The sequence below is a fragment of the Ovis aries genome, chromosome 3, assembly GCF_016772045.2.
Source record: "Ovis aries strain OAR_USU_Benz2616 breed Rambouillet chromosome 3, ARS-UI_Ramb_v3.0, whole genome shotgun sequence".
Lineage (NCBI taxonomy): Eukaryota > Metazoa > Chordata > Mammalia > Artiodactyla > Bovidae > Ovis > Ovis aries.
This window is the reverse complement of record NC_056056.1, coordinates 1,051,417-1,074,780: the sequence shown is the minus strand read 5'-3', so window position 1 is coordinate 1,074,780 and position 23,364 is coordinate 1,051,417. Positions and strand designations below refer to the sequence as shown.

Below are 23,364 nucleotides of genomic sequence, written 5' to 3'. Positions count from 1 at the left end.
GCTTATATAGGGTATTCTCGCAAGAAAAATTCAAAAAAAACGGGAGTCTCCGGGTCTGATTGGTCACCTTCTGGTGAAGGGTTACGTGTTGAGTTCTGATTGGTTCTCATTTCCCGGGCTTGATTCGAATTTCCCCGGGCTGGCCAAGGGTTCTGACTGGTTCGAAGGTGGTGGGGTGAGGTCAGGGGATTTCCAAAGGCTCTTGGATTTCCAAAGGCTCTTTTCCCGGAACCTTACAAAATGGAGTAGCTTAGATTCTTCCCCTGCAATTGATGATTGATGGTTTTGAACTGTGGTATTTTGACCCAGGTCCAATGGGGTTGCAAAGAGTCAGACACGACTGAGTGATCCGCACTTTGGCGTCACCCTCACCCACAGTGAGCCCTTAGGCCCACCTTTACCGAGAGGGTGTGTGCATCTCTCCTGCTACGAGTGTATTTCCGTTTGACTTGCCTCGTATTTTGCCTTGGGAAGTTTGATGCCAGCTTGTTCTCACCCTTGAAAGTAATTTGATCATTTGCCTGGAGACCCTGAAGAATTTTCACTTCATCGGTAAAGTCTCAGAGTCGATTTCTTTCCTGAGAACAATTAGCTCTTACTGAATTCTTCCCTGGTTTTGTTCATTTCTGCTCTTAGTTAATTAAAAAAATAATAAATTTCAAGATGTTCTTCTAACGTCCTTCAATGCTTCGGCACATTTGGTTCAGTTTGGAGTTTCATGGTATAGTTACTGCTTACCACAGGCCCTCCGCTCCCCACGGCGGGATTGCCATTAGAAGAGATGTTTGCATTCTTTTCTTGGTTTCTTCCTCTAAGAACAAAGTATAAAGACTCCTAAGTCTATTTAATTCCTGAATGGGATTGGCAGTTTGGGTGGCTTTCAAGATTCCTAATTCACATGCATCCATATGCAGAGGACTCGCTCTCAGTTCAGTTCCCTCAGTTCAGTTCCGTTAGTTCAGTTGCTCAGCTGTGTCTGGCTCTTTGTGACCCCATGGACTGCAACACACCAGGCCTCCCTGTCCATCACCAACTCCCAGAGCTTGCTCAAGCTCATGTCCATCGAGTCGGTGATGCCATCCAACCATCTCATGCTCTGTTGTCCCCTTCCCCTCCTGCTTTCAATCTTTCCCAGAATCAGGGTCTTTTCCAGTGAGTCAGTTTTTACATCAGGTGGCCGAAGTATAAGAGCTTCAACTTTAGCATCAGTCCTTCCAATGAATATTCAGGACTGATTCCCATTAGGATTGACTGGTTTTGATATCCTTGTCTAAGGGACTCTCAAGAGTCTTCTCCAACACCACGGTTCAAAAGCATCAATTCTTCGGTGCTCAGCTTTCTTCACAGTCCAACTCTCACATCCATACATGACCACTGGAAAAACCATAGCTTTGACTAGATGGACTTTTTTGGCAAAATAATGTCTCTGCTTTTAATATGCTGTCTCGGTTGGTCATAGTTTCTCTTCCAAGGAGCAAGTATCTTTTAATTTCATGGATGCAGTCAACATCTGCAGTGATTTTGGAGTCCCCCAAAATGAAGTCAAGGCTATGGTATTTCCAGTGGTCATGTATGGATGTGAGAGTTGGACTGTGAAGAAAGCTGAGCGCCGAAGAATTGATGCTTTTGAACTGTGGTGTTGGAGAAGACTCATGAGAGCCCTTTGGACTGCAAGGAGATCCAACCAGTCCATTCTGAAGGAGATCAGCCCTGGGATTTCTTTGGAAGGAATGATGCTAAAGCTGAAACTCCAGTACTTCCACCTCATGTGAAAAGTTGACTCATTGGAAAAGACTCTGATGCTGGGAGGGATTGGGGGCAGGAGGAGAAGGGGACGACCAAGGATGAGATGGCTGGATGGCATCACGGACTCGATGGACGTGAGTCTGAGTGAACTCCGGGAGTTGGTGATGGACAGGGAGGCCTGGCGTGCTGCGATTCATGGGGTTGCAAAGAGTCGGACACGACTGAGCGACTGAACTGAACTGAAAATAAAGTCTCTCACTGTTTCCATTGTTTCCCCATCTATTTGCCATGAAGTGATGGGACTGGATGCCATGATCTTCATTTTTTGAATGTTGATTTTTAAGCGAGCTTTTTCACTTTCCTCTTTCACTTTGATCAAGAGGTTCTTTAGTTCCTCTTCACTTTCTGCCATAAAGGTGCTGTCATCTGCATATCTGTGGTTATTGACATTTCTCTTGGCAATCGTAATTCCAGCTTTTGCTTCACTGAGCCCAGCATTTCTCATGATGTACTCTGCATATAAGTTAAATAAGCAGGGTGACAATATACAGCCTTGATGTACTCCTTTCCCAATTTCCCAGTCTGTTGCTCCGTATCCGACTCTAACTGTTGCTTCTTGACCTGCATACAGATTTCTCAGGAAGCAGGTAAGGCAGTCTGGTATCCTCATCTTTTGAAGAATTTTCCACGGTTTGTTGTGATCCACACAGTCAAAGGCTTTGGTGTAGTCAATAAAGCAGAAGTAGATGCTTTTCTGGAATTCTCTTGCTTTTTCTGTGATCCAGTGGATGTTGGCAAGTTGATCTCTGGTTCCTCTGCCTTTTCTAAATTCAGCTTGAACACCTGAAAGTCTCACTTCACATACTGTTGAAGGCTACCTTGGATAATTTTGAGCATTACTTTGCTTGTGTGCGAGATGAGTGCAATTGTGCAGTAGATTGAACATTCTTTGGCCTTGACTTCCTTTGGGATTGGAGTGAAAACTGACCTTTCCAGTCCTGTGGCCACATTCCAACTTTGCTGGCATATTGAGTGCAGCACTTTCACAGCATCATCTTGCAGGATTTGAAATAGCTCACCTGGAATTTCATCACCTCCACTAGCTTTGTTCGTAATGATGTTTCCTAAGGCCCACTTGACTTCACATTCCAGGATGTCTGGCTCTAGGTGAGTGATTACACCATCATGATTATTCGGGTCGTGAAGATCCTTTTTGTACAGTTTTTCTGTGTATTCTTGCCACCTCTTCTTAATAGCTTCTGCTTCTGTTAGGTCCATACCATTTCTGTCCTTTATTGAGCCCATCTTTGCATGAAATGTTCCTTTGGTATCTCTAATTTTCTTGAAGAGATCTCTAGTCTTTCCCATTCTATTGTTTTCCTCTATTTCTTTGCATTGATCACTGAGGAAGGCTTCTTATCTCTCCTTGCTATTCTTAGGAACTCTGCATTCAGATGCTTATATCTTTCCTTTTCTCCTTTGCCTTTAGCTTCTCTTCTTTTCCCAGCTATTTGTAAGGCCTCCTCAGACAACCATTTTGCCTTTTTTCATCTGTTTTTCTTGGGGATGGTCTTGACACTGCCTCTTGTACAATGTCATGAACTTTCATCCCCATAGTTCTTCAGACACTCTGTCTATGAGATTTAATCCCTTGAATCTATTTGTCATTTCCACTGTAAGGGATTCGACTTAGGTCATACCTGAATGGTATAGTGGTTTTCCCTAGTTTCTTCAATTTAAGTCTGAATTTTGCAATTAAGCGTTGATGATCTGAGCCACGGTCAGCTCCCGGTCTTGTTTTTGCTGACTGTATAGAGCGTCTCCTTGACGGATTCTCTTTAATGGGTGGCATTTGGGTACCGGCGTGTGTGTAAAGTCTGGCTCTCTTTTGTCTTGAAAGAGCCGACACTTACAGATGTTTATATAACTCCTCTACCCCGCGTGGAAAGAAACCCTTGCCCTTTCTAACGCTCTTCCTTCCCAAAAGTGATGCCTTTCTGAGTCGCTGTGGAGCCCCGAGCTACCCTGTGGTCCTGTCCTGGCAGCTGGTCTGCGTCCGTTGCTGGAGTTCTGGGCCGATTTCAGCTCAGTCTGAGGGCACCTGTCCATCTCCTCTCCTCTCCACAGTCCTTAGTTCTCCAGGAAGTCTGAAGACAGAGGCTCGAGAGAGATCTTTGGTAGACGTTGGGGTCTTTTACTTACAAGAAATGTGAGGTTTCTATTTTTCATGATCTGTGTGGTTGCATTTTTTTTTTTTTTGCAGGACTGTACAGAGATTCAGCTTTAATAATGGTCACTATCTCGTGTTACACAGATGTTCTTTAACTGCCTTTTTTATAGTTTCATCTTTAGACTTTATAATGTTTGTGAAAATATAATACAGTTTCAAATATGGTTCTCACGCCATTAAGCAGAGTTCAGTTCAGTCACTCAGTCATGTTGACTCTTTGCAACCCCATGAACCACAGCACGCCAGGCCTCCCTGTCCATCACCAACTCCCGGAGTCCACCCAAACTCATGTCCATTGACTCGGTGTTGCCATCCAGCCATCTCATCCTCTGTCGTCCCCTTCTCCTCCTGCTCTCAGTCTTTCCCAGCATCAGGTCTTTTCAAATGAGTTAGCTCTTCACATGAGGTGGCCAAAGTACTGGAGTTTCAGCTTCAACATCAGTCCTTCCAATGAATACACAGGACTGATCTCCTTTAGGATGGACTGGTTGGATCTCCTTACAGTCCAAGGGACTCTCAAGAGTCTTCTCCAACACCACAGTTCAAAAGCATCAATTCTTCGGTGCTCAGCTTTCTTTATATTCCAACTCTCACATCCATACATGACCACTGGAAAAACCATAGCCTTGACTAGATGGACCTTTTTTGACAAAGTAACGTCTCTGCTTTTTAATATGCTGTCTAGGTTGGTCACAACTTTCCTTCCAAGGAGTAAGCGTCTTTTAATTTCATGGCTGCAGTCACCATCTGCAGTGATTTTGGAGCCCCCAAAATAAACTGTTTCCCATCTATTTCCCATGAAGTGATAGGACTGGATGCCATGATCTTCGTTTTCTGAATGTTGAGCTTTAAGCCAACTTTTTCACTCTCCTCTTTCACTTTCATCAAGAGGCTCTTTAGTTCTTCTTCACTTTCTGCCATAAGGGTGGTGTCATCTGCATATCTGAGGTTATTGATATTTCTCCCGGCAATCTTGATTCCAGCTTGTGTTTCTTCCAGTCCAGCGTTTCTCATGATGTACTCTGCATAGAAGTTAAATAAGCAGGGTGACAATATACAGCCTTGATGTACTCCTTTTCCTATTTGGAACCAGTCTGTTGTTCCATGTCCAGTTCTAACTGATGCTTCCTGACCTGCATATAGCTTTTTCAAGAGGCAGGTCAGGTGGTCTCGTATGCCCATCTCTTTCAGAATTTTCCACAGTTTATTGTGATCCACACAGTCAAAGGCTTTGGCATAGTCAATAAAGCAGAAATAGATGTTTTCTGGAACTCTCGTGCTTTTTCGATGATCCAGCAGATGTTGGCAATTTCTTCTCTGGTTCCTCTGCCTTTTCTAAAACCAGCTTGAATATCTGAAAGTTCATGGTTCATGTATTGCTGAGGCCTTGCTTGGAGAATTTTGAGCATTACTTTACTAGCATGTGAGATGAGTGCAATTGTGCAGTAGTTTGAGCATTCCTTGGCATTGCCTTTCTTTGGGATTGGAATGAAAACTGACCTTTTCCAGTCCTGTGGCCACTGCTGAGTTTTCCAAATTTGCTGGCATATTGAGTGCAGCACTTTCACAGCGTCATCTTCCAGGATATGAAATAGCTCATCCACTAGCTTTGTTTGTAGTGATGCTTTCTAAGGCCCACTTGACTTCACATTCCAGGATGTCTGGCTCTAGGTGAGATTTCACACCATTGTGATTATCTGGGTCGTGAAGATCATTTTTGTACAGTTCTTCTGTGTATTCTTGCCACCTTTTCTTAATATCTTCTGCTTCTGTTAGGTCCATACCATTTCTGTCCTTTATTGAGCCCATCTTTGCATGAAATGTTCCCTGGGTATCTGTAATTTTCTTGAAGAGATCTCTAGTCTTTCCCATTCTATTGTTTCCCTCTATATCTTTGCATTGATCACTGAGGAAGGCTTTCTTATCTCTCCTTGCTATTCTTTGGAACTCTGCATTCAAATGGGTATATTTTTCCTTTTCTCCTTTGCCTTTAGCTTCTCTTCTTTTCACAGCTATTTGTAAGGCCTCCTCAGACAGCCATTTTGCTTTTTTGCATTTCTTTTTCTTGGGGATGGTCTTGCTCCCTGTCTCCTGTACAGTGTCATGAACCTCAGTCCATAGTTCATCAGGCACTCTGTCTGTCACATCTAGGCCCTTAAATCTACTCCTCACTTCCACTGTATAATCATAAGGGATTTGATTTAGGCCATACCTGAATGGTCTAGTGGTTTTCTCCAGTTTCTTCAATTTCAGTCTGAATTTGGCAATAAGGAGTTCTAGTTCTGAGCCACAGTCAGCTCCCGATCTTGTTTTTGCTGACTGTATAGAGCTTCTCCATCTTTGGCTGCAAAGAATACAATCAGTCTGATTTTGGTGTTGACCATCTGGTGGTCAGAGGTAAGCAGAGTAATCTAGCTGTTTCCACAGCCTATGCTGCAGTCTGAGTGTCTGAGTTCCCACTCCCACAACTAAGGTCCTCTGCCGTCGATGGCCAACAAGGTCCTGCTGTGCAGCACAGGGAAGTCTGCTCCGTATGATGCGGCCACCAGGATGGGGCGGGGTTTGGGGGGAGCACGGCACATGCATGTGTGTGGCTGAGTCCCCCTGTTCACCTGAAGCCATCGCAGCACTGTTGACTGGCTAACCCCAATAGAAAGTTAAAGGTTTAAATTGAAAAAAGCGTGTATATATATATTATATATGTCAGTTCAGTTCAGTTCCGTCGCCCAGTCGTGTCCGACTCTTTGCGACCCCATGAATCGCAGCACGCCAGGCCTCCCTGTCCACCACCATCTCCCGGAGTTCACTCAGACTCACGTCCATCGAGCCCGTGATGCCATCCAGCTATCTGACCCTCGGTCGTCCCCTTCTCCTCCTGCCCCCAATCCTCCCAGCATCAGAGTCTTTTCCAATGAGTCAACTCTTCGCATGAGGTGGCCAAAGTACTGGAGTTTCAGCTTTAGCATCATTCCTTCCAATGAACACCCAGGGTTGATCTCCTTCAGAATGGACTGGTTGGATCTCCTTGCAGCCCAAGGGACTCTCAAGAGTCTTCTCCAACACCACAGTTCAAAAGCATCAATTCTTCGGCGCTCAGCCTTCTTCACAGTCCAACTCTCACATCCATACATGACCACAGGAAAACCATAGCCTTGACTAGACGGACTTTAGTCAGCAAAGTAATGTCTCTGCTTTTGAATATACTATTTAGGTTGGTCATAACTTTTCTTCCAAGGAGTAAGCGTCTTTTAATTTCATGGCTGCAGTCACCATCTGCAGTGATTTTGGAGCCCCCCAAAATAAACTGTTTCCCATCTATTTCCCATGAAGTGATAGGACTGGATGCCATGATCTTCGTTTTCTGAATGTTGAGCTTTAAGCCAACTTTTTCACTCTCCTCTTTCACTTTCATCAAGAGGCTCTTTAGTTCTTCTTCACTTTCTGCCATAAGGGTGGTGTCATCTGCATATCTGAGGTTATTGATATTTCTCCCGGCAATCTTGATTCCAGCTTGTGTTTCTTCCAGTCCAGCGTTTCTCATGATGTACTCTGCATAGAAGTTAAATAAGCAGGGTGACAATATACAGCCTTGACGCACTCCTTTTCCTATTAGGAACCAGTCTGTTGTTCCATGTCCAGTTCTAACTGTTGCTTCCTGACCTGCATACAGATTTTTCAAGAGGCCAGTTAGGTGGTCTGGTATTCCCATCTCTTCCAGAATTTTCCATATATATATATATATATATATATATATATATATATATATATATATAAAGAGGCTCTAATTCTTTGGCCACCTGATATGAAGAACTGACTCATTAGAAAAGACCCTGATGCTGGGAAAGATTGAAGGTGGGAGGAGAAGTGGACGACAAATGGCTGGATGGCATCACAGACTCAATGGACATGAGTCTGAGTAAGCTCTGGGAATTGGTGATGGACAGGGAGGCCTGGTGTGCTGCAGTCCATGGGGTCGCAAAGAGTCGGACACGACTGAGGAACTGAACTGAACTGATACACACACATAAATATATAAAACTGAATCACTTTTTGTATAGCAGTAATTAACACTATAAATCAACTATATTTCAGTAAAATCATTAAAATAAAAAAGTAAAAAGTCATAAAGTGAAAGTAACTTAGTCCTGTCTGACTCTGAGACCCAGCGGACTATACAGTCCATGGAATCCTCCAGGCCAGATTACTGGAGTGGGTTCTACTCCCTTCTCCATGGGATCTTCCTAATTCAGAGATCCAACCTGGGTCTCCTGCATTGCAGGCAGATTCTCTACCGTCACCAGGGTAGTCATTGGACCTATACGTCTGAAAGTCACTCAGTCATGCCTGTCTCTGTGAACCAGAGTTGGTATAGTCCATGGGATTCTCCAGGCCAGAATACTGGAACTGGAGTAGGTAGTTGTTCCCTTTTCTAGGGGATCTTCCCGACCCAGGGATCGAACCCAGGTCTCCCGCATTGCAGCTGACACCCTAATGTGATGGGACTGAGGGGTGGGGCCTTTGGGAGGCGATTAGGTCGTGAGGGTGGAGCCTCATGATGGGAATGGTGGTTTGGTGGTTTAGTTGCTAAGTCATGTCGGACTCTGTGACCCCATGGACCTTAGCCCACCAGGCTCCTCTCCCCATGGGATTTTCCAGACCAGAATCCTGGAGTAGGTTGCTATTTCCTTCTCCAGGGGATCTTCCCAACACAGGGCTTGAACCTGGGTCTCCTGCATTGCAGGCGGTCTCTTTGCCGACTAAGCCAGCTGGGAAGCGCAGTGGGTCTGCTTCCAGCAACTGCTTTTTTCTGCTGTCTCACTCACCTAGTCTTCATCTCCCAGGTGTTTTTCAGGAAATCCTGCTTGAAAAATTAATGGACAAGGTTAACGTGAAGGTTGGGATGATGCTTTTGTCTTTCACCGTCGTTTTCTCCCATCAGGCGTCTGGGAGGCTGGTGGTCAGGTGGGGACCCTGACCACCAACGGTTCTACCTGCTGCTTCCTGACCTGCATACAGGTTTCTCAAGAGGCAGGTCAGGTCATCTGGTATTCCCATCTCTTCCAGAATTTTCCGCAGTTTATTGTGATCCACACAGTCAAAGGCTTTGGCATAGTCAATAAAGCAGAATTAGATGTTTTTCTGTAATTCTCTTGTCAACAGTGTATCTCTATTACCCTCTAATAAAACTGTGCTACACGAAAAGCTCTGAGTAGTCAAGCCTTGTCTCTGGCCCTGGATCGAAATCCTTTCCTCTGGAGGTCATGAATCCCGGCATAGCACACGGCTTACCACCGCAACCTTTCACTGGCACCACCAACCCAGTGCCAAAGCCTACCAGCGCAGCCTCCAAATGCAGCCACAGCACCCCTGCCTGTTCCGTCACTGAAACACCCTCTAAACCTTAGCAGACGCTCTCCTGGAAGGCTGGCTCCCAACCAAGCAGGAAGGCCGTGTGTCCACTGCGCTGACATCCTTGCCCGGGCCCTCCCAGTGCAATCAGAAGAACTGAAGCTCCCGCCAGGCTTCAAGGTACAGAAGGCTGTGGCCGGAGACCCTAACTTACAGCCCAACCCTTGCCTGACCCTCAGATCCAGCCACTTGGGCCTCCTGAAGCTTATCAAATAGGCCAGGGCTCAGGCCCACGTGGTTGAGGGTCCTCTGCTTGACCCTCTCCATCCCCGCCCCCATTTTGTCTTCCTGACCTCCCCCTAGGTCTGTTAACCAACTGCTCTGTCAGGGGTAGGGGCTCTGACTCCTCCGTGGGACCGCCAGCTCCGAGCACAGGACCAACACCAAGTATGCGTGGGGAGTTAACTCACTAAGCCACCTCATATTCCGTGGTCGTCTCCAGTACAGGCAATCCCTTAAGCGAAGCCCACCCCAACAAATTACTAACAGTAATCAGGTCTCTAAGAGCTTGGAGATAATGCAGGCGACCCAGGCCAGGCTCGCGGCGAGGAGCGCGCGCCCCCGCCTGCGTCCCCCGCGGAGCCCGGCGCCAGGAGCGCGCGCAGGCCCAACCCCTCCGCGCCGGCCCCGCCGCCCGCTCCGGCCGGAGCCGGCCCCGCCCCTCTCCAGCCGGCCCTCCCTCTGTCCGGCCCCGCCCCTCCCTCTGTCCGGCCCCGCCCCTCTCCAGCCAGCCCTCCCTCTGTCCGGCCCCGCCCCTCTCCAGCCGGCCCTCCCTCTGTCCGGCCCCGCCCCTTCCCGTCCGGCCCCGCCCTCCGCCCGCCCGGTGTAGGTCAGCCCGCCGGCTCCCCGCGCCGCGCCAGCCATGGTGAACCTGGGCCTGTCCCGGGTGGACGACGCCGTGGCCAGCAAGCACCCGGTGAGAAGGCCGGCCTGGACGCGGGCCCCGACCTCAGAAGCTGACCTGAGCGGGGCGGGGGCCTTGATGGGAGTACCCTCATCAGGGAAGCGAAGAGGGACAGAGGTGTGGGACCCTCTTGCGGTTGCGGTGGAGGCCTCCTGCCTGGGTGGGCACGGGGGCACGCGGGGTGTGTCTGGGCCCCCAGGGCCTCACGATGAGTGGTCCCCTCCCCCGGGGCAGGAGTGCGCCCTAGGGAGGGACAGGAGGGGCAGGGAACTGAACCTTCAACCCCTTCCCCCTCCCAGGGACTAGGAGAGTACGCCGCGTGCCAGTCGAACGCTTTCGTGAAGGGCGTTTCCGCCTTTGTCACAGGTAGGCTGGGTCCGGGGTGTGAGCAGGTCGCACCCTGACTCCCCAGCAAGTGGCGCCAGGTCACCAGCCCGCAGTGCTGGGAGGCTGGCAGGTGCTGCGGGCACGTGGACTCTGCCGCTGTGGTCCCCTGGCCGGCCCCGAGGACAAGCTGGCTGATGGGGACCGTGGCTCTTGGCAGGCACCGGCACGACCTTCGGCCTGCAGATGCTGGTTCAGAGGAAGCTTCCATACCCCTTTCAGTGGAAGGTGCTGCTGGCTGTGGGTGGGTACTCCAGCCTGGGACCCCTGAAATGCACCCCAGTTGCCACTGGCTCTTCAGCAGAAGTGGGTTCCCACTGGGGGTGGGTGGCTGTGGTTCTGGGCATGCCCATCCCCCTGACCCCTGCCGCCTGCTCCCCAGTCGCAGGCTCAGTAGCCAGCTACTGGGTGACCCGTGTGGAGTCGCAGAAATGCAGCAACCTCTGGCTCTTCCTGGAGACAGGGCAGCTCCCCAAAGACGTGGGCACAGGTGAGAGCCCCCAGGGCAGCAGGAGGCAGAACCGAGGCTGCGGTGCCCAGAGTTGGAGGCAGCAAGCCCAGGCCCGAGGTGTGGGCTGCACGGGGCCCGTCCCTGTGACATGCACACGAGGGGCGGGGCGGGAAGGAGAGGGCCCGTGTGCAGGAGGAAGACACAGGAGGGGCCGGGTGGCCCTGGGGGAGTGAGTGCAGAGGGAGGAGGGGCAGACACCCCAGGGAGAGTGGCTGGATGGAAAGGCCCTGCATCGGACACCAGGCTGGCTGATCTCAGGTCTGGCCTCCACGGCCTGCACCCCTCCTGTTCCAAGCCTCAGTGTTTGCCTCCAGATAATGGGCACAGGGACTGGAAACAGCTTTGGGGTGTGGTTCTAGCTGTCTTCTCTGCCTCCTACAGATCGGCGCAGCTAGGAGAGCTCCAGCCGGGCACAGAAGACCTGGGGCCAGACAACTCTAGAACACAGCCCTTGGCACCTCTGCACCCAGGCTGGCCCTCCCCACACCTGTGGCCCCCGCACACAGGCATGACCAGCTCTGTTGAACCTGTGCAGACTGCTCCTGCCCAGCCTGGCCGCCCAGGAGCTCAAGCCAGGAGACTCCGTTCCTGGGGTGGCTGTCCTGCAGGTGGACACAGCGCTAGAGAGGACCAGCATGCCTCATGCACCTTTGGGGGCAGCCCTGGAGCATGGAGGGGGCTTCTGCACTCTGCTGCTGACACTCCCTTTGTGGCCCCTGCATCTCCCACCCACCCCAGAGATGACAGTTCCCCTGGGGGCTGGGGAACTAATAAACACCTTGCCCTGTTTCCCACCTAAGTTCTAAAGCAGTCAGGGAACAAGTCGGAGCAGTAAGAAGATGAGAGAAATGTCTCCTTGGAACCACGACACTGAGGGGAGGAGGCGCCAGGGCAGTTCTGAATCTGAACCCCAGAATTAGACATCTGGCGGGCCCCACGTGCTCTCCACGCGGGCTGGGGGTGGGGGGAGGCACAGAGCAGATGTGTGCAGCCAAATAGCACCTGCTCTCAGGAGAGGCGGACCGGAAGTGGCCACGCCCACCCACCGACCATTCCAACCCACCTATCAGATTAAGTCACTTCTCTCTGGGGGAGGAGGAAGTGAGGGGTGCAGGGGGCCAGAGCCAGCTGACTGCAGCCCCGTCCACATGGAGGAAGGCTCCTGAGTGGGCAGGACTGTCCAGCTCAGCCACAGCCCACAGAGGGAGAGGGAGCGGAAGACAAGACCCGACACCCGGGCAGAGCCGTCGTCCTTTCCAGCAGGCTCCTCCGGAACACTGAGGGTGCACCTCCCAGGGCCTTGCTGCTGGAGGCCCAGCCCCGCCCTGCTGGCCTGGCCCATCACTCAAAAGAACATCCATTGCACACTTCTGTGCACCAAGGAGTCTGTGTGTAGGGAGGCAAATGGTAACCGTGGCATGTCAGCTAGAGTTGGCGCTTTCTTTCATGGAGAAGTCCAAGTGCTGGCCTGGGGCCAACAAGGAGTCAGGGACCCAGGCTCCTTTTACTGTGCTCTGTCCTGTAAGGGCCCCCCTTCCAAATCTACCTCATGGTGCCAGGCAGCTGTCCCAGCTCCAGCCATCACGTCTTCATCCCTGTGGAGAGGAAGGAGGAAAGGAGAGGAGGAGAGGGATTCGCTCACCACTGCTGCATTCACTCCATTGGCTAGAGCTAAGGCAGGAGGGGCCCCTGGCACAAAGGCGCCTGGGAGGGCAGCCTAGCTCCGGGCAGCCACGTGTCCCCATGATCTCTATCTGAAGAGGAGAGGGCCAGTATCAGGGAACAGGCTCTGCATCACAGCTGGGGGAAGAGGGGCAGCGAAGGAGTAGACCGTGCCTGTGGCAGGTCCTTCCTGAGGGGAAGACCTGCGCTCTGACGGAGAGCAGAGGACGGACTTGGAGTTTCAGATGAGACTGAAAACCAAGAGTGAGCGGAAAGGAAAAGGGTCTGTGTGAGCGGCCACAGAAAAAGGCGCGAGCTGTAACAGCACATGGGTGAAGGCCATTGCCGTGGCTGAACTGTCTCCCCCAGGTTCACGGTGTGCAGCCCTGACGCCCAGCACAGCAGGCTGTGGCTGCATCTAGAGACAGGGCCTTTGGAGGGGATGCTGTTGATCAGTCACTCAGTCGTGTCCGGCTCTTTGCGACACCGTGGACTGTAGCACGCCAGGCCTCCCTGTCCTTCACCGTCTCCCAGCGTTTGCTCAAACTCATGTTCAGTGAGTTGGTGATGCCATCCACCCATCTCATCCTCTGTCACCCCCTTTTCCTCTTGCCCTCAACCTTTCCCAGCATCAGGGTCTTCATCAGGTTGCCAAGGTACTGGAGCTTCAGCTTCAGCATCAGTCCTTCCAGCGAATATTCAGGGTTGATTTCCTTTAGGATGGACTGGTTTGATCTCCTCGCTGCCCAAGGGACTCTCAAGAGTTTTCTCCAGCACCACAGTTCGAAAGCTTTCTTTGGTGCTCAGCCTTCTTTAAAGAGGTAACTAAATTAACCGGGGATGGGCCCTCATCCCATCAGACTGGTGTGCTTATCAGAGCAGATTAGGACCCAGAGAGTCCAGGGTAAGGACCCCATGAGGACACAGCAGGAAGGCGGCATCTGCCAGCCTGGGGGAGAGGCCTCAGCAGAAGCCAGGCCTGCAACACCTTGATCTCAGACTGCCAGCCTCCAGGTCGCACGACAATAAATCCCTGTGTTTTAGCTGCCGGGACTGTGGTGCTTTGTTTCGGCAGCCCTGGCAAACTCATGCAGGTTGGGAAAAGTACCCCAGCTGGTGCACACCCCCTGGAACCCCAGGCTTGAGCCACATGGCTGTAAGGCAGGCTTGGACTGGGGTGCAGAGGGAGGGCACTGGCCCCTCCTGTAGTCAGCTGAAGTTGTTGAAACTCACTCTGTTACGTCCAACTCTTTGCGATCCCACGGACTGTAGCCCACCAGGCTCCTCTCTCCATGGGGATTCTTCAGGCAAGAATACTGGAGTGAGTTGCCATGCCCTCCTCCAGGGGATCATCCCCACCCAGGGATCGAACCCAGGTCTCCCGCATTGCAGGCTGATTCTTTACCGTCTGAGCCACTTGGGAGGCCAAATTTATTTCTGGAGTAAGTGAGAGCTAAAGCCAGATTCAGGACATCACCAGAGAAGTAGGGGTCGAGCAGGGAAGGTCACTGAGAGATGAGGGGTAGTGAGGGCTGAGGTTGGGGGTCTCATGAGCCAGGTCCCCAGGGTGTGGTTTGAACTTGGGGTGGGGTGAGGGAATGGAGACCCTGCAGGCAGTGAGAGGTTGGCAGTGTTTCGAGGCTCCATGGAGGACCATGGTGGTGTGGGGAGGACGGGGAGGGTGCAGTGTGAAACCACAGGTCACCCTGCGGAAGACAGCGACGCTGACCAGGGCAGCACTCCTGAGCAGAGAGCACCGGGGAGACTCGTGTCTGGGGAATCAACCCTGAGCTGGCTGGGGGCAGAGGGTGGGGTCACCAGGGAGGGCCGGGAATTCCTGGGTTCCCTGGGCATTGAGAACCTCGGTCCCTGTCACAATGGGCCAGGATTCCAGGGACATCTAAACTGAGGTTCTGCGGAGCAGGCTCAGCACAGAGAGGGCGGGAGGCGCGGAGGGGTCCTGGAGGACCCCCAGGGCTGCCATGAAGATCCGCAACGAGGCGGAGATGGAGGAGCAGATCCAGGAGCTGAAGACCATCACTCGGCTCCAGGGTGCGCCTGCCACCGGGTGACTCGGGGCTCCAGGTGCAGGACTGTCGGTCCTAATGCAGAGGCGGCCCAGGGCAGACTGGCTAGGGGCCAGGCCACTGCTCATCCGCAAGCAGAGCTGGGAGAATGGATGGGAAGGGTCTGCCATGGGGAGGGGCTGGAGAAGCTGGGGGCTTCAGAGAGCTTTGTGAGTGTAGTGGGCCCAAAGCCAGAGGGGACAGGAGCGTCTGGGAGTGATGACAGGCCTGCCCATCCTGGCTTCCACCTGCCCCACCCACCCCACCACCCAGCAACACTGTACCCTGAACGCTGTCCAGATGAGCACCGCTGGACAGCAAAGCGGGCCCCCATGCAGGCTGGGAGGAAGTTGCATGGGCTTAGAGGCAGCAAACTCATGACCCCACTCCGGGCCGCCTCGGCCACCCGGGAATCCAGGCCCGGCCCTCCGCCAACATCCCACTGCCCTGCCCTGCCCTGCCCCTCCCCCGCCCACAGAGCAATGTCGGGCGCTGCAGATCCAGTCAGTGAAGGAGAAGACAGTCAAGAACAAGGCCACGCTGGCTCTCCTGCGCAGCAACATCCGCCGCAGGTCCCAGGAGTGGGCTTTGGCCAAGAAGGTGAACTCGGGGCCCCTCCTGCTGCCTGATGGCTGGGGGCGGGGGGCGCTCGATGTAATAGCCTCTCCCCTCAACACAAGTGGACAGCCGGCCCCTGCTTTCCCCATGCTGACCCCACCACCCACCTCAGGGGGCCCAACTAGGGGCCCTTTCTGGGGCTACCCGCTACGGCACCCACTGAGCGGACACGGGAACCCTCCTCTCTGGACCCCATCACATCCGAGCGGGGATGGCCCGATGGCGCCTGCAGCACTCTGCCCTTTGTGGCCCCAGGAGCTGGGGTCTTGCTGCGCAGAAGGGGCCCGGGGAGAGGGCCTGGAAGGGCCGGCGGCCGGGTGAACGCAGAGGGGACGGGCCCCCAGCTCAGCCGCCGCCGCTCCGCAGTACGACCAGTGGACCATCTCCAGGGCCTGTGGGAAGGACGTGCCCATGAGGCTGGCGAACAGCCGCTGCACCATGGAGGTAGGTGGCGGGACGGCCCCGCCGCGCCGCCCAGCCGGTGCACTACACTGGGAGGTGCGGCCGGCGCGCAGCGGAGCGAGCGCCCAGCTCCAGGGGCCCTTTCGGGCCCCCACGGGCTCCGTGGCCCCCGGCGCACCCACTCGCGGGTCGTGCCCTCCCCGACGCAGGTGGCGCGGGAGAAGCTGCGCAAGTATGTTTTCGACCGCGTGAACGTGCACAACGTGCTGATCCACTCGGTGCGGCGGCGCGGGCGGAAGCTGGAGAGCATGCAGCTGGAACTGGCCGGCCTGAGGAGCCAGCCGGACGCCACCAAGGAGGAGCTGCGCCTGCGGCAGGTGGGGCCGAGGGGCGGGGCTGAGGAGGGGCGGGGCCCTGTGGAGGCGGGGCTCGTGCCGGCGCGGGGCTGCGTGGGGCGGGGCTAGGTGAGACCCCTCCCCTTGGAAGAGAGGCCAGCCCCGCCCCCGTGAGCCTCGGGGCTCCCAGGTGGCCTGTCCCCAAGGCACTCTCAATGTGCCCTCCACCCCCCAACCCCAGGTCATCCGTCAGCTGGAGAACAACATAGAAAAGACGACGATCAAGATCACCACAAGCCAAAATATCCACTTCCTGTACATGGACCTGCTGGACCACCTGAAGAAGGTGAGCCCCTCGCCCCGGATCCCAACACCTGCTGCCGCATCCGGGTTCCAGGGAGCCTAACCGGGCTTGAAGGGCGGGAGTCTCAGGCCCCAGGCTGTGTGCGACTGGGATCTCCTTGGGGGCGGGGTCCTCCAGGGCAGGGCACCCCCCACACAGCCTTACACCTCTCCTCCAGCCTGAGTGACCCCTAGAAAGAGTGAGCCCTGCTTTGGGCGTCAGCGGAGCAGTGGCACCTTGTAGGTGGGAAAGAATTTATTTTCTGCTCCAAAAGGCGTGTCATGTACTATGTCAGAATTTTTACTTTGCCCCATCATTTTTCATGGCCCAGCTTCTGGGGGCAAGAGATGAAACCAGCACCCTCAGGAAGTCCCCTCACACCATCCAGGGCTAGCCACCTCCGCACAGGCCAGTAGCCTGGGCTTGCTGCCAGGCTTCTTCCAAGCCAGCCCCCAGGCTCCCTGCCGAGGAGACAGGGGGAAGCCCCAGGGGCCTTGAGCCCTCCTAAGAGGCAACCCCCCTTCACTGGAGGCCCCCCCAGACCCCCATAGAGCAGAGCCCAGGCACCTGCCACAGGCCAGACGGCCAGAAGACGGGAGGAGGATAGGGCCCCTCTGTCATCTGGATGCATTCTCTCCTCCCAGCTGTCCCTTCTTGCCTTTTTAGAACATATGCGTTAAAAACAATAACTCCCGTCGTCACCTGCAGTTTTTGTTGGTTGCATGGCAAAGCATTTGCGTTCTTAGTTCCTTGACTAGGGATCAAACCGGTGCCTACTCCAGTGGGCCACTGGACCGCCAGGGTAGTCCCCATATCCATTAAAATAAAAAACCAACTTTCTGGGAGCCCAGTGGTTAGGACTCCACGCTCCCAACGCAGGGGCACCTGTTCGATCCCTGGCCAGGGAACTAAGATCCCATATGCCACGTGACACAACCCCCCCCCAAAAAAGTAGACATTAGAAACACTATATATTCTTTAAAAATAAATTTTTTTTAAACAGTAGAGAGTCTACATAGTAATCAACAACAAAATACTAAAAGCTAAGATGTCTTGGACATTTGGGGACCTGACCCCGTGTTAAATAATACATCACTCTACCGTCTCAATCCATCCTGACAGCAGCCCCTTGAAACAGCCATTATTACCTTGTTTCACACGGGGAAACTCAGGCTAAGTGGCTTTCCTACGGTCCTGCACTAGCTGGTCAGGTTAGCCTTGGCCCTGAGTCCTGAGTCTGACCCCACACCATCTACTTCACTTCAGAGAGCAGTCAGCCTCCTGGGGCTCCAGGGGCACCTCTCAGGCAGCCAGACTCCCCATCACAACTTCTTAGGAAGTGAAGTGTCTCTGGCCCTGGGCAGGGAGAAAGTCCACCAGCAGAAGGCCGTTTTCCCTCTCAAAACCTTCCTTTAACCTGCTTTGGGCCTGGCTGGGGCCGAAGGCCAGGCCCCACTTGTCCTCTGGGCTCACACAGTCTGGGGTGAGGAGTAGAAAGCAGGCATGGTCTGCTCTGGGGGACAGAGGAGAATCAGGAAGGGGCCAGGGGAGCCGGCCTGGGACGGGCCCGCGGCTCCTGGGCCGCCAGGCACTCTGCTCCCCTGCCCTTGCCCCTGTGCTGCAGAAGCTGGCAGGATACCCCACAGAGCTGGACAAGCTGCAGAATCTCGTGAGCAACTACTGCTTGGAGCTGTCGGACATGACGGTCATGTCCCAGGACGCCATGATGATTACGGATGAGGTCAAGGTCAGCTCCCAGGCTGGGGCCCTGCAGGGCTGTCTTGCAAACCTGTCTGGCCCAGGGCCCACCTGGGCACCCCTGCCTACACCTTGCCATCACTGGAGGAGACCAGTGGCTACCCTGCCAGCCTGCTCTCCTCATCCCCCATGAGTCTGGGCAGATGAAGTCCCACCAGACACAGAATCCAGGAAGCAGACGGAGGAGGCAGAGATTTGGCCTGGCCAGGGCAGGTGTCACCCCTCCACCCCGTCTGTGCTGAGGCCCCTGAAAGGCCTGTGTACCCCCCTCTTCATGAAGCGGGGCCACCCTAGGCTGCGGACCTGATGGGAGGGCCGGTGCACAAGTGGGTTCTGGGGGTGGGGACCGGGCAGCACAGCCTCGGGGTGCAACAGGGCCAAAAGGAGCCACGGGGGCTGGAGCCCCCATGTGGGGCAGCAGGTGGCCCCCGGGGAACCTGGAGGCCTGGGAGGAGACGGAGGGGACAAAGGATCAGATTCGTGTTCCCAAACGGTGCGCTCTGACTGCAGAGACCAGAGGGCCAGGGTCGAGACGCTGGTCATGGGGGCCAGACTCCACGTGGTGGAGAGGAACTCGAGGCCTTTAAGAAGTCGCCCTGACCAGGGGTGGGGCGAGTTAGACGTGCAGGCCAAGGGAGGGTGCAGCATCCGGGACGCGTGAGCAGGCGGGGGCGGAAGGCCGGCAGGTGGAGCCACCAGAGCCGGGCGTGCTGGGAGACAGGTGGTTTGGGGAAAGATGATGAGCTTTTGTTTAGACACATGGAGTCCACTTTAGTGAGTTCTGAGGGGAGCCAGCAAGGTCTGCAAGGTGGCCGAGTAGAAGGGTGCGAGCCAAAGGTCCAGCTGGTCAAGGCCACGGTTCTTCCGGCGGTCGTGTGCGGGTGTGAGAGCTGGACCATAAGGAAGGCTGAGCGCCGAAGAATGGATGCTTATGAACTGTGGTACTGGAGAAGACTCTTGAGAGTCCCTTGGACTGCAAGGAGATCCAACCAGTCCATCCTAAAGGAGATCAGTCCTGAATATTCATTGGAAGGACTGATGCTGAGGCTGAGGCTCTGATACTCTGGCTACTTGATGCAAAGAACCGACTCACTGGAAAAGACTCTGATGCTAGGAAAGACTGAAGGCGGGAGGAGAAGGGGGTGACAGAGGATGAGACGGTTGGATGGCATCACCAACTCAGCGGACATGAGTTTGAGCAAGCTCCGGGAGTTGGTGATGAACAGGAAGGCCTGGCGTGCTGCAGTCCATGGAGTCACAGAGTCAGACACGACTGAGGACTGAACTGACCTGAAGGGGAGCTGGCAGAGGCGGCAGAGAGATCCCAGGTGGAGAAGTGTAATACAAGGGAGGGCTCAGAGGCCAGGAGAGGGGACACAGGTGGAGCATCTCAAATCAGGAAGACACTGGCTTAGCAGCCCACAGGCCTTGGTGGGACAGACCCCTGCCCCTTCCCTGTGTCCCCAGATGAACATGAGGCAAGGGGAGGCCACCTTCATCGAGGAGCGCCGGGCACGAGAGAACCGGTTGAACCAGCAGAAGAAGCTGATCGACAAGATCCACACCAAGGAGACCAGCGAGAAGTACCGCCGGGTGAGCCGGGCTGTCTGGGCACCGCCCTCCGGGGCCCCCAGCTCCTCAGCCCCGCCAAGGACACCCCTCACCACGCCACCTCCTCCCTGTCTCCAGGGCCGGCGGGACTTGGACTTCCCCTCCAACCTGATGGGTCCGGAAACTCTGAAAGGTAAGAGCTCAGCTCCCACCGCCCCAGCCAAGGTCCGGAGAGGCCGGCCACCATGAGGCTGGGCATTACCTGCAGTGGCCAGGGTGAGGGAGACTGCTGAGCCCCAACCCCTCCCTGGCGGGACGCGCACAGGCACACACCAGTGGCCGCAGCACTCGCTTCGAGCTGCTGCTACTGGCTCTGGGCTCTCGGCCAGGTGTGGCCAACCCCACCCCCGCACCCCGCCTCTCAGCTGTAAAATGCACTCAGCAATGGCCCCCCCGGAACCCAAGCCCCTCTGAGAAGCTCCACTAAGCCCTGCCGCACCAGCCGCTTCTGGTTCTCCTCTGGATGGAGCCACTCGAGGGCTGGCCGAGGAGGGAGCCAGTTAAGACAGAGGCGACTCTGAAGGGTACCCAGCTCTTGGGTGGCCTCCCCTGAGGACGTGGGGGGCATCTGACGGCCCACACAGAGCTCCCATGCCCTCCCTGCCCGCTGGCTATCCTTCCCCTCTGCTGCACCCAGTGAGGAAGAGAGAGGCCTCCAAGGCTGACGTCGAATACGAAACAAATGTGACTGCTCTGGTGGAGAAGGTCAAGACTGCTGTGCAGTGCTCCCACCTCTGGGTACTACTCCCTGACTCCTGGGTGTGGGCAGAGGGGCAGGGGAGGGACCCGTCCCCAGCCCAAGGCCCGGCCGAGCCCGGCCAGGCTCTGCAGACACCTTCACGTGAATGGACACACAAAGCAGCCACAGATCAGAGTGGAGGGCCTCCTGGGACGCAGCCAGCAAACCTGAGCTGTGGTCCAGGGTCACACAGAGCCCACGGGAAGTTGAAGATTAAACCCCGAGGGGGTGGCCTCCACCTCCGACTCCTTCCCCTTCCCAAACCAACAGCAGCTGCCTCTCCACCTGACCCCCCTTTTACTTTAATCCGCTCTGAGATTATTATTAGCAAACCTTGAGCTCCTGTCCATGGTCCTGACATAAGCTTATGCCCCCTCGGACAAGCGACTCAGAGCCACTCGGCCTCTTGGCGGTGGTCGCTCCGGCTCTCCGTTGGGGTCGTCTGCCCGCTCTGCCTGTCGTGAGGGCGGCGTGCAAGAACACACACCGAGGGCCTCGCGGGCCCTCCACACACTGCCGCGGTCGACGCTACTGACCACTGGGGGCCAGAACCAGCTGCCTCCCGGCTCACAGCTGCTGCTCACCCCACTGGCCCTGCCAGGACATTGCCGGCCGGTTCCTGGCTCAGAAGGGCACGGAGGAGGATCTGGAGCAGCAGAAGGAGGACTGTGAGGAGAGGCGGGCGCAGCTGGACGCCTTGATGAAGAGGCTGGAGATAGAGGAGGCCACGCTCAAGTTCCGCCAGACGCCCAGCTCCATCAGGTACGCGGGTGGTCCCGCCTCTCTCTGCACTGACAGCACCAGGCTTGGAGCTGAGCAGGCTCGCTGCCTCAGGGCCTGGCAAGGGCGCCCCCCGCGTCTTAGCTCTTGAGCCCAAATTAGCACAGCACTTGCTCTGGACCCCGCCGCTGCGCCCTCGGTCTGCCACCTCCCACCCTCATCCTCAACAGCTTCAAGTCCGTCGAGAAGAAAATGAACGATATGCTGAAGGAGGAGGAAGAGCGGCTGAAGCTGGCTCACAGCAAGATGGCCACGAGCCAGAAGCTGCTGCTGACCATCCAGACCGGCATCGACAACCTCTACATCCGCCTGATTGGCATCCCGCTGCCCACCGGCCAGGTACCAGCGGAGCTGGGAGGAGCCCCCAGCACAGAGGGTCCCTGGGAGGGGCCAGGGCGAGACAACTGGTTCCTCGCCGCTACAGAAGGAAGCAGCGCCCTCGACCACCCTGGACATGTACAGCAAGCTGGCGTACTGCGAGGGGAGGCTGCTATACCTGGCTGACCGAGTGCAGACGCTGGCTGGAACGGAGGAGGTAGCCCTGGGCCAGGGGTGCCTGCACGCCCCACCTGCCCCAAGGCTCACTGGCCCCGTGCCCTGCAGGTCAACAACAAGGTGAGGGATATGCTGGAGTCCTCTACCCTGAAGGAGAAGCAGAACACCAGGATCAGCTTTGAGGAGACGGAGGAGGACGTCATAGGTACAGGAGGCCCAGCAGCTGGAGAGGAGGCGGGGGCGGGTGGCCGGCCTGAGCTGTGTAGAGGCAGGGGCGAGGGGTGGCACTAGCTGCATACGACCAGGGTGGCCTGGAGGGACAGTGGGGGCTAAAGCAATGGGGAGGCCGCGTCAGCTGCACCCACGGGATTTTAACCGATGGAGGTGATGACAAGGCACCAGTGCCAGTAGGCAGGCAGGGGGACCTAGGCCAGGGCCCCTACGGGGGTCTGTGTGGGAAGGGCAGAGCAGGGCACACAGTTTAAGACCCTTCCATTCTAAAAATTCTGGGGCGTTTGCGGCCTCCGGGCTGTCCTCCTCTTGTCTGGCACCTGGCCCTGAGGGATTCAGGCTTGGCGTATAGGGTAGATATTAGCAGTCGAGTGTGGGCTCCGGAAGAACTGGGGGAACCCTGGGCTGTCTCTCTCCCCGAGTGTGCGAGACCCCAAACGCCAGACAGAGAGTAAGAAATACAGGTCGTTGGTACAACGGGCCCTGCCGTGAAAGGGCGCCGGAGGACAGCCCAGGATCTGGGGACACAGGCGGGGCAGAGGGGCTTACGGGCGCGGCTGCCCTCCCCCTCCTTCCTTGCAGAGACCTTCCAGTTCGCCGACGTGGACCACAGTTACGTGCCCTCGCGGGCCGAGATCAAGAGGCAGGGTCAGCGGCTGATGGAGGAGAAGCTCAAGGCGGCCAAGAAGAAGAAGAAGTGACCGGAGGAGGAGGAGGCCGCCCCGCCCCACACCCCGCCCCCACGCTTGCATTGGCTACACAAATAAACAGTTTTCCAGGACTTCGGGGCGCCGAGGGGACGCGGATGCAGGGCATCACGTGGGGAAGTGTGCAGGGGAGTGGGATGCTCGGTGTGGGTCTGGGCTCTGGGATTCAGGGGCGAGGGTGAGTAGGAGGGTCCAGGCCGGGGCACGGACGGGGATCCGGACTGAGCTGAAATCCGGGGGACAAACTCGTAAGGCGGGACTGCAGAGTCAGGCCCTTTGCCCGCACCGCGCCGCCCTCCCGTAACCCTCGCGGTGCCCGGTACCCGCGCGCCCCGCGCCCGCAGCATTCTGCGCATCCGCACCTCGCGAGCCGCACTCCCGTGGCCCTCGCGGCGCCCCGTAGCCGCACGCCCCGCGCCCGCAGCGCTCTACG

At 55.5% G+C, this 23,364-nt stretch overlaps 2 protein-coding genes across 3 annotated transcripts; both read left to right on the top strand.

Annotated features, from left to right (window-relative positions):
• Positions 1 to 10,199: 10,199 nt before the first annotated feature.
• TMEM141 (transmembrane protein 141) lies at positions 10,200 to 11,978 on the top strand. Of its 2 annotated transcripts, none has more exons than XM_027966111.2 (5): positions 10,200 to 10,301; positions 10,589 to 10,655; positions 10,834 to 10,917; positions 11,056 to 11,163; positions 11,566 to 11,978. In XM_027966111.2, the coding sequence occupies exons 1-5, from the start codon at positions 10,248 to 10,250 to the stop codon at positions 11,577 to 11,579; spliced, it is 327 nt and encodes a 108-aa protein (XP_027821912.1). In that variant the 5' UTR covers positions 10,200 to 10,247; the 3' UTR covers positions 11,580 to 11,978. The 2 variants fall into 2 exon arrangements, with proteins under 2 accessions (XP_027821912.1, XP_004005610.2); XM_004005561.4 differs by having other exon boundaries at positions 10,200 to 10,406.
• Positions 11,979 to 14,714: 2,736 nt separating this feature from the next.
• Positions 14,715 to 23,006, top strand: CCDC183 (coiled-coil domain containing 183). Its single transcript, XM_042245407.2, has 14 exons — positions 14,715 to 14,898; positions 15,391 to 15,512; positions 15,897 to 15,974; positions 16,142 to 16,309; positions 16,509 to 16,613; positions 18,235 to 18,357; positions 19,836 to 19,961; positions 20,058 to 20,112; positions 20,617 to 20,717; positions 21,320 to 21,480; positions 21,669 to 21,837; positions 21,923 to 22,033; positions 22,102 to 22,198; positions 22,807 to 23,006. Exons 1-14 carry the CDS (start codon positions 14,829 to 14,831, stop codon positions 22,923 to 22,925), a joined length of 1,605 nt encoding a protein of 534 aa, XP_042101341.1. The 5' UTR covers positions 14,715 to 14,828; the 3' UTR covers positions 22,926 to 23,006.
• Positions 23,007 to 23,364: the final 358 nt, after the last annotated feature.

What these genes read in the sequence shown, in the direction of transcription:
- CCDC183 (XM_042245407.2), top strand. Translation starts at nt 14,829, where the DNA reads ATGAAGATCCGCAACGAGGCGGAGATGGAGGAGCAGATCCAGGAGCTG. An exon ending in AGTGGGCTTTGGCCAAGAAG is followed by an intron (nt 15,513 to 15,896) that starts GTGAACTCGGGG and finishes GCCGCTCCGCAG; the next exon opens with TACGACCAGTGGACCATCTC. An exon ending in TGCTGGACCACCTGAAGAAG is followed by an intron (nt 16,614 to 18,234) that starts GTGAGCCCCTCG and finishes CCTGTGCTGCAG; the next exon opens with AAGCTGGCAGGATACCCCAC.
- TMEM141 (XM_004005561.4), top strand. Translation starts at nt 10,248, where the DNA reads ATGGTGAACCTGGGCCTGTCCCGGGTGGACGACGCCGTGGCCAGCAAG. An exon ending in GGAAGCGAAGAGGGACAGAG is followed by an intron (nt 10,407 to 10,588) that starts GTGTGGGACCCT and finishes TCCCCCTCCCAG; the next exon opens with GGACTAGGAGAGTACGCCGC. An exon ending in GAAGGTGCTGCTGGCTGTGG is followed by an intron (nt 10,918 to 11,055) that starts GTGGGTACTCCA and finishes CCTGCTCCCCAG; the next exon opens with TCGCAGGCTCAGTAGCCAGC.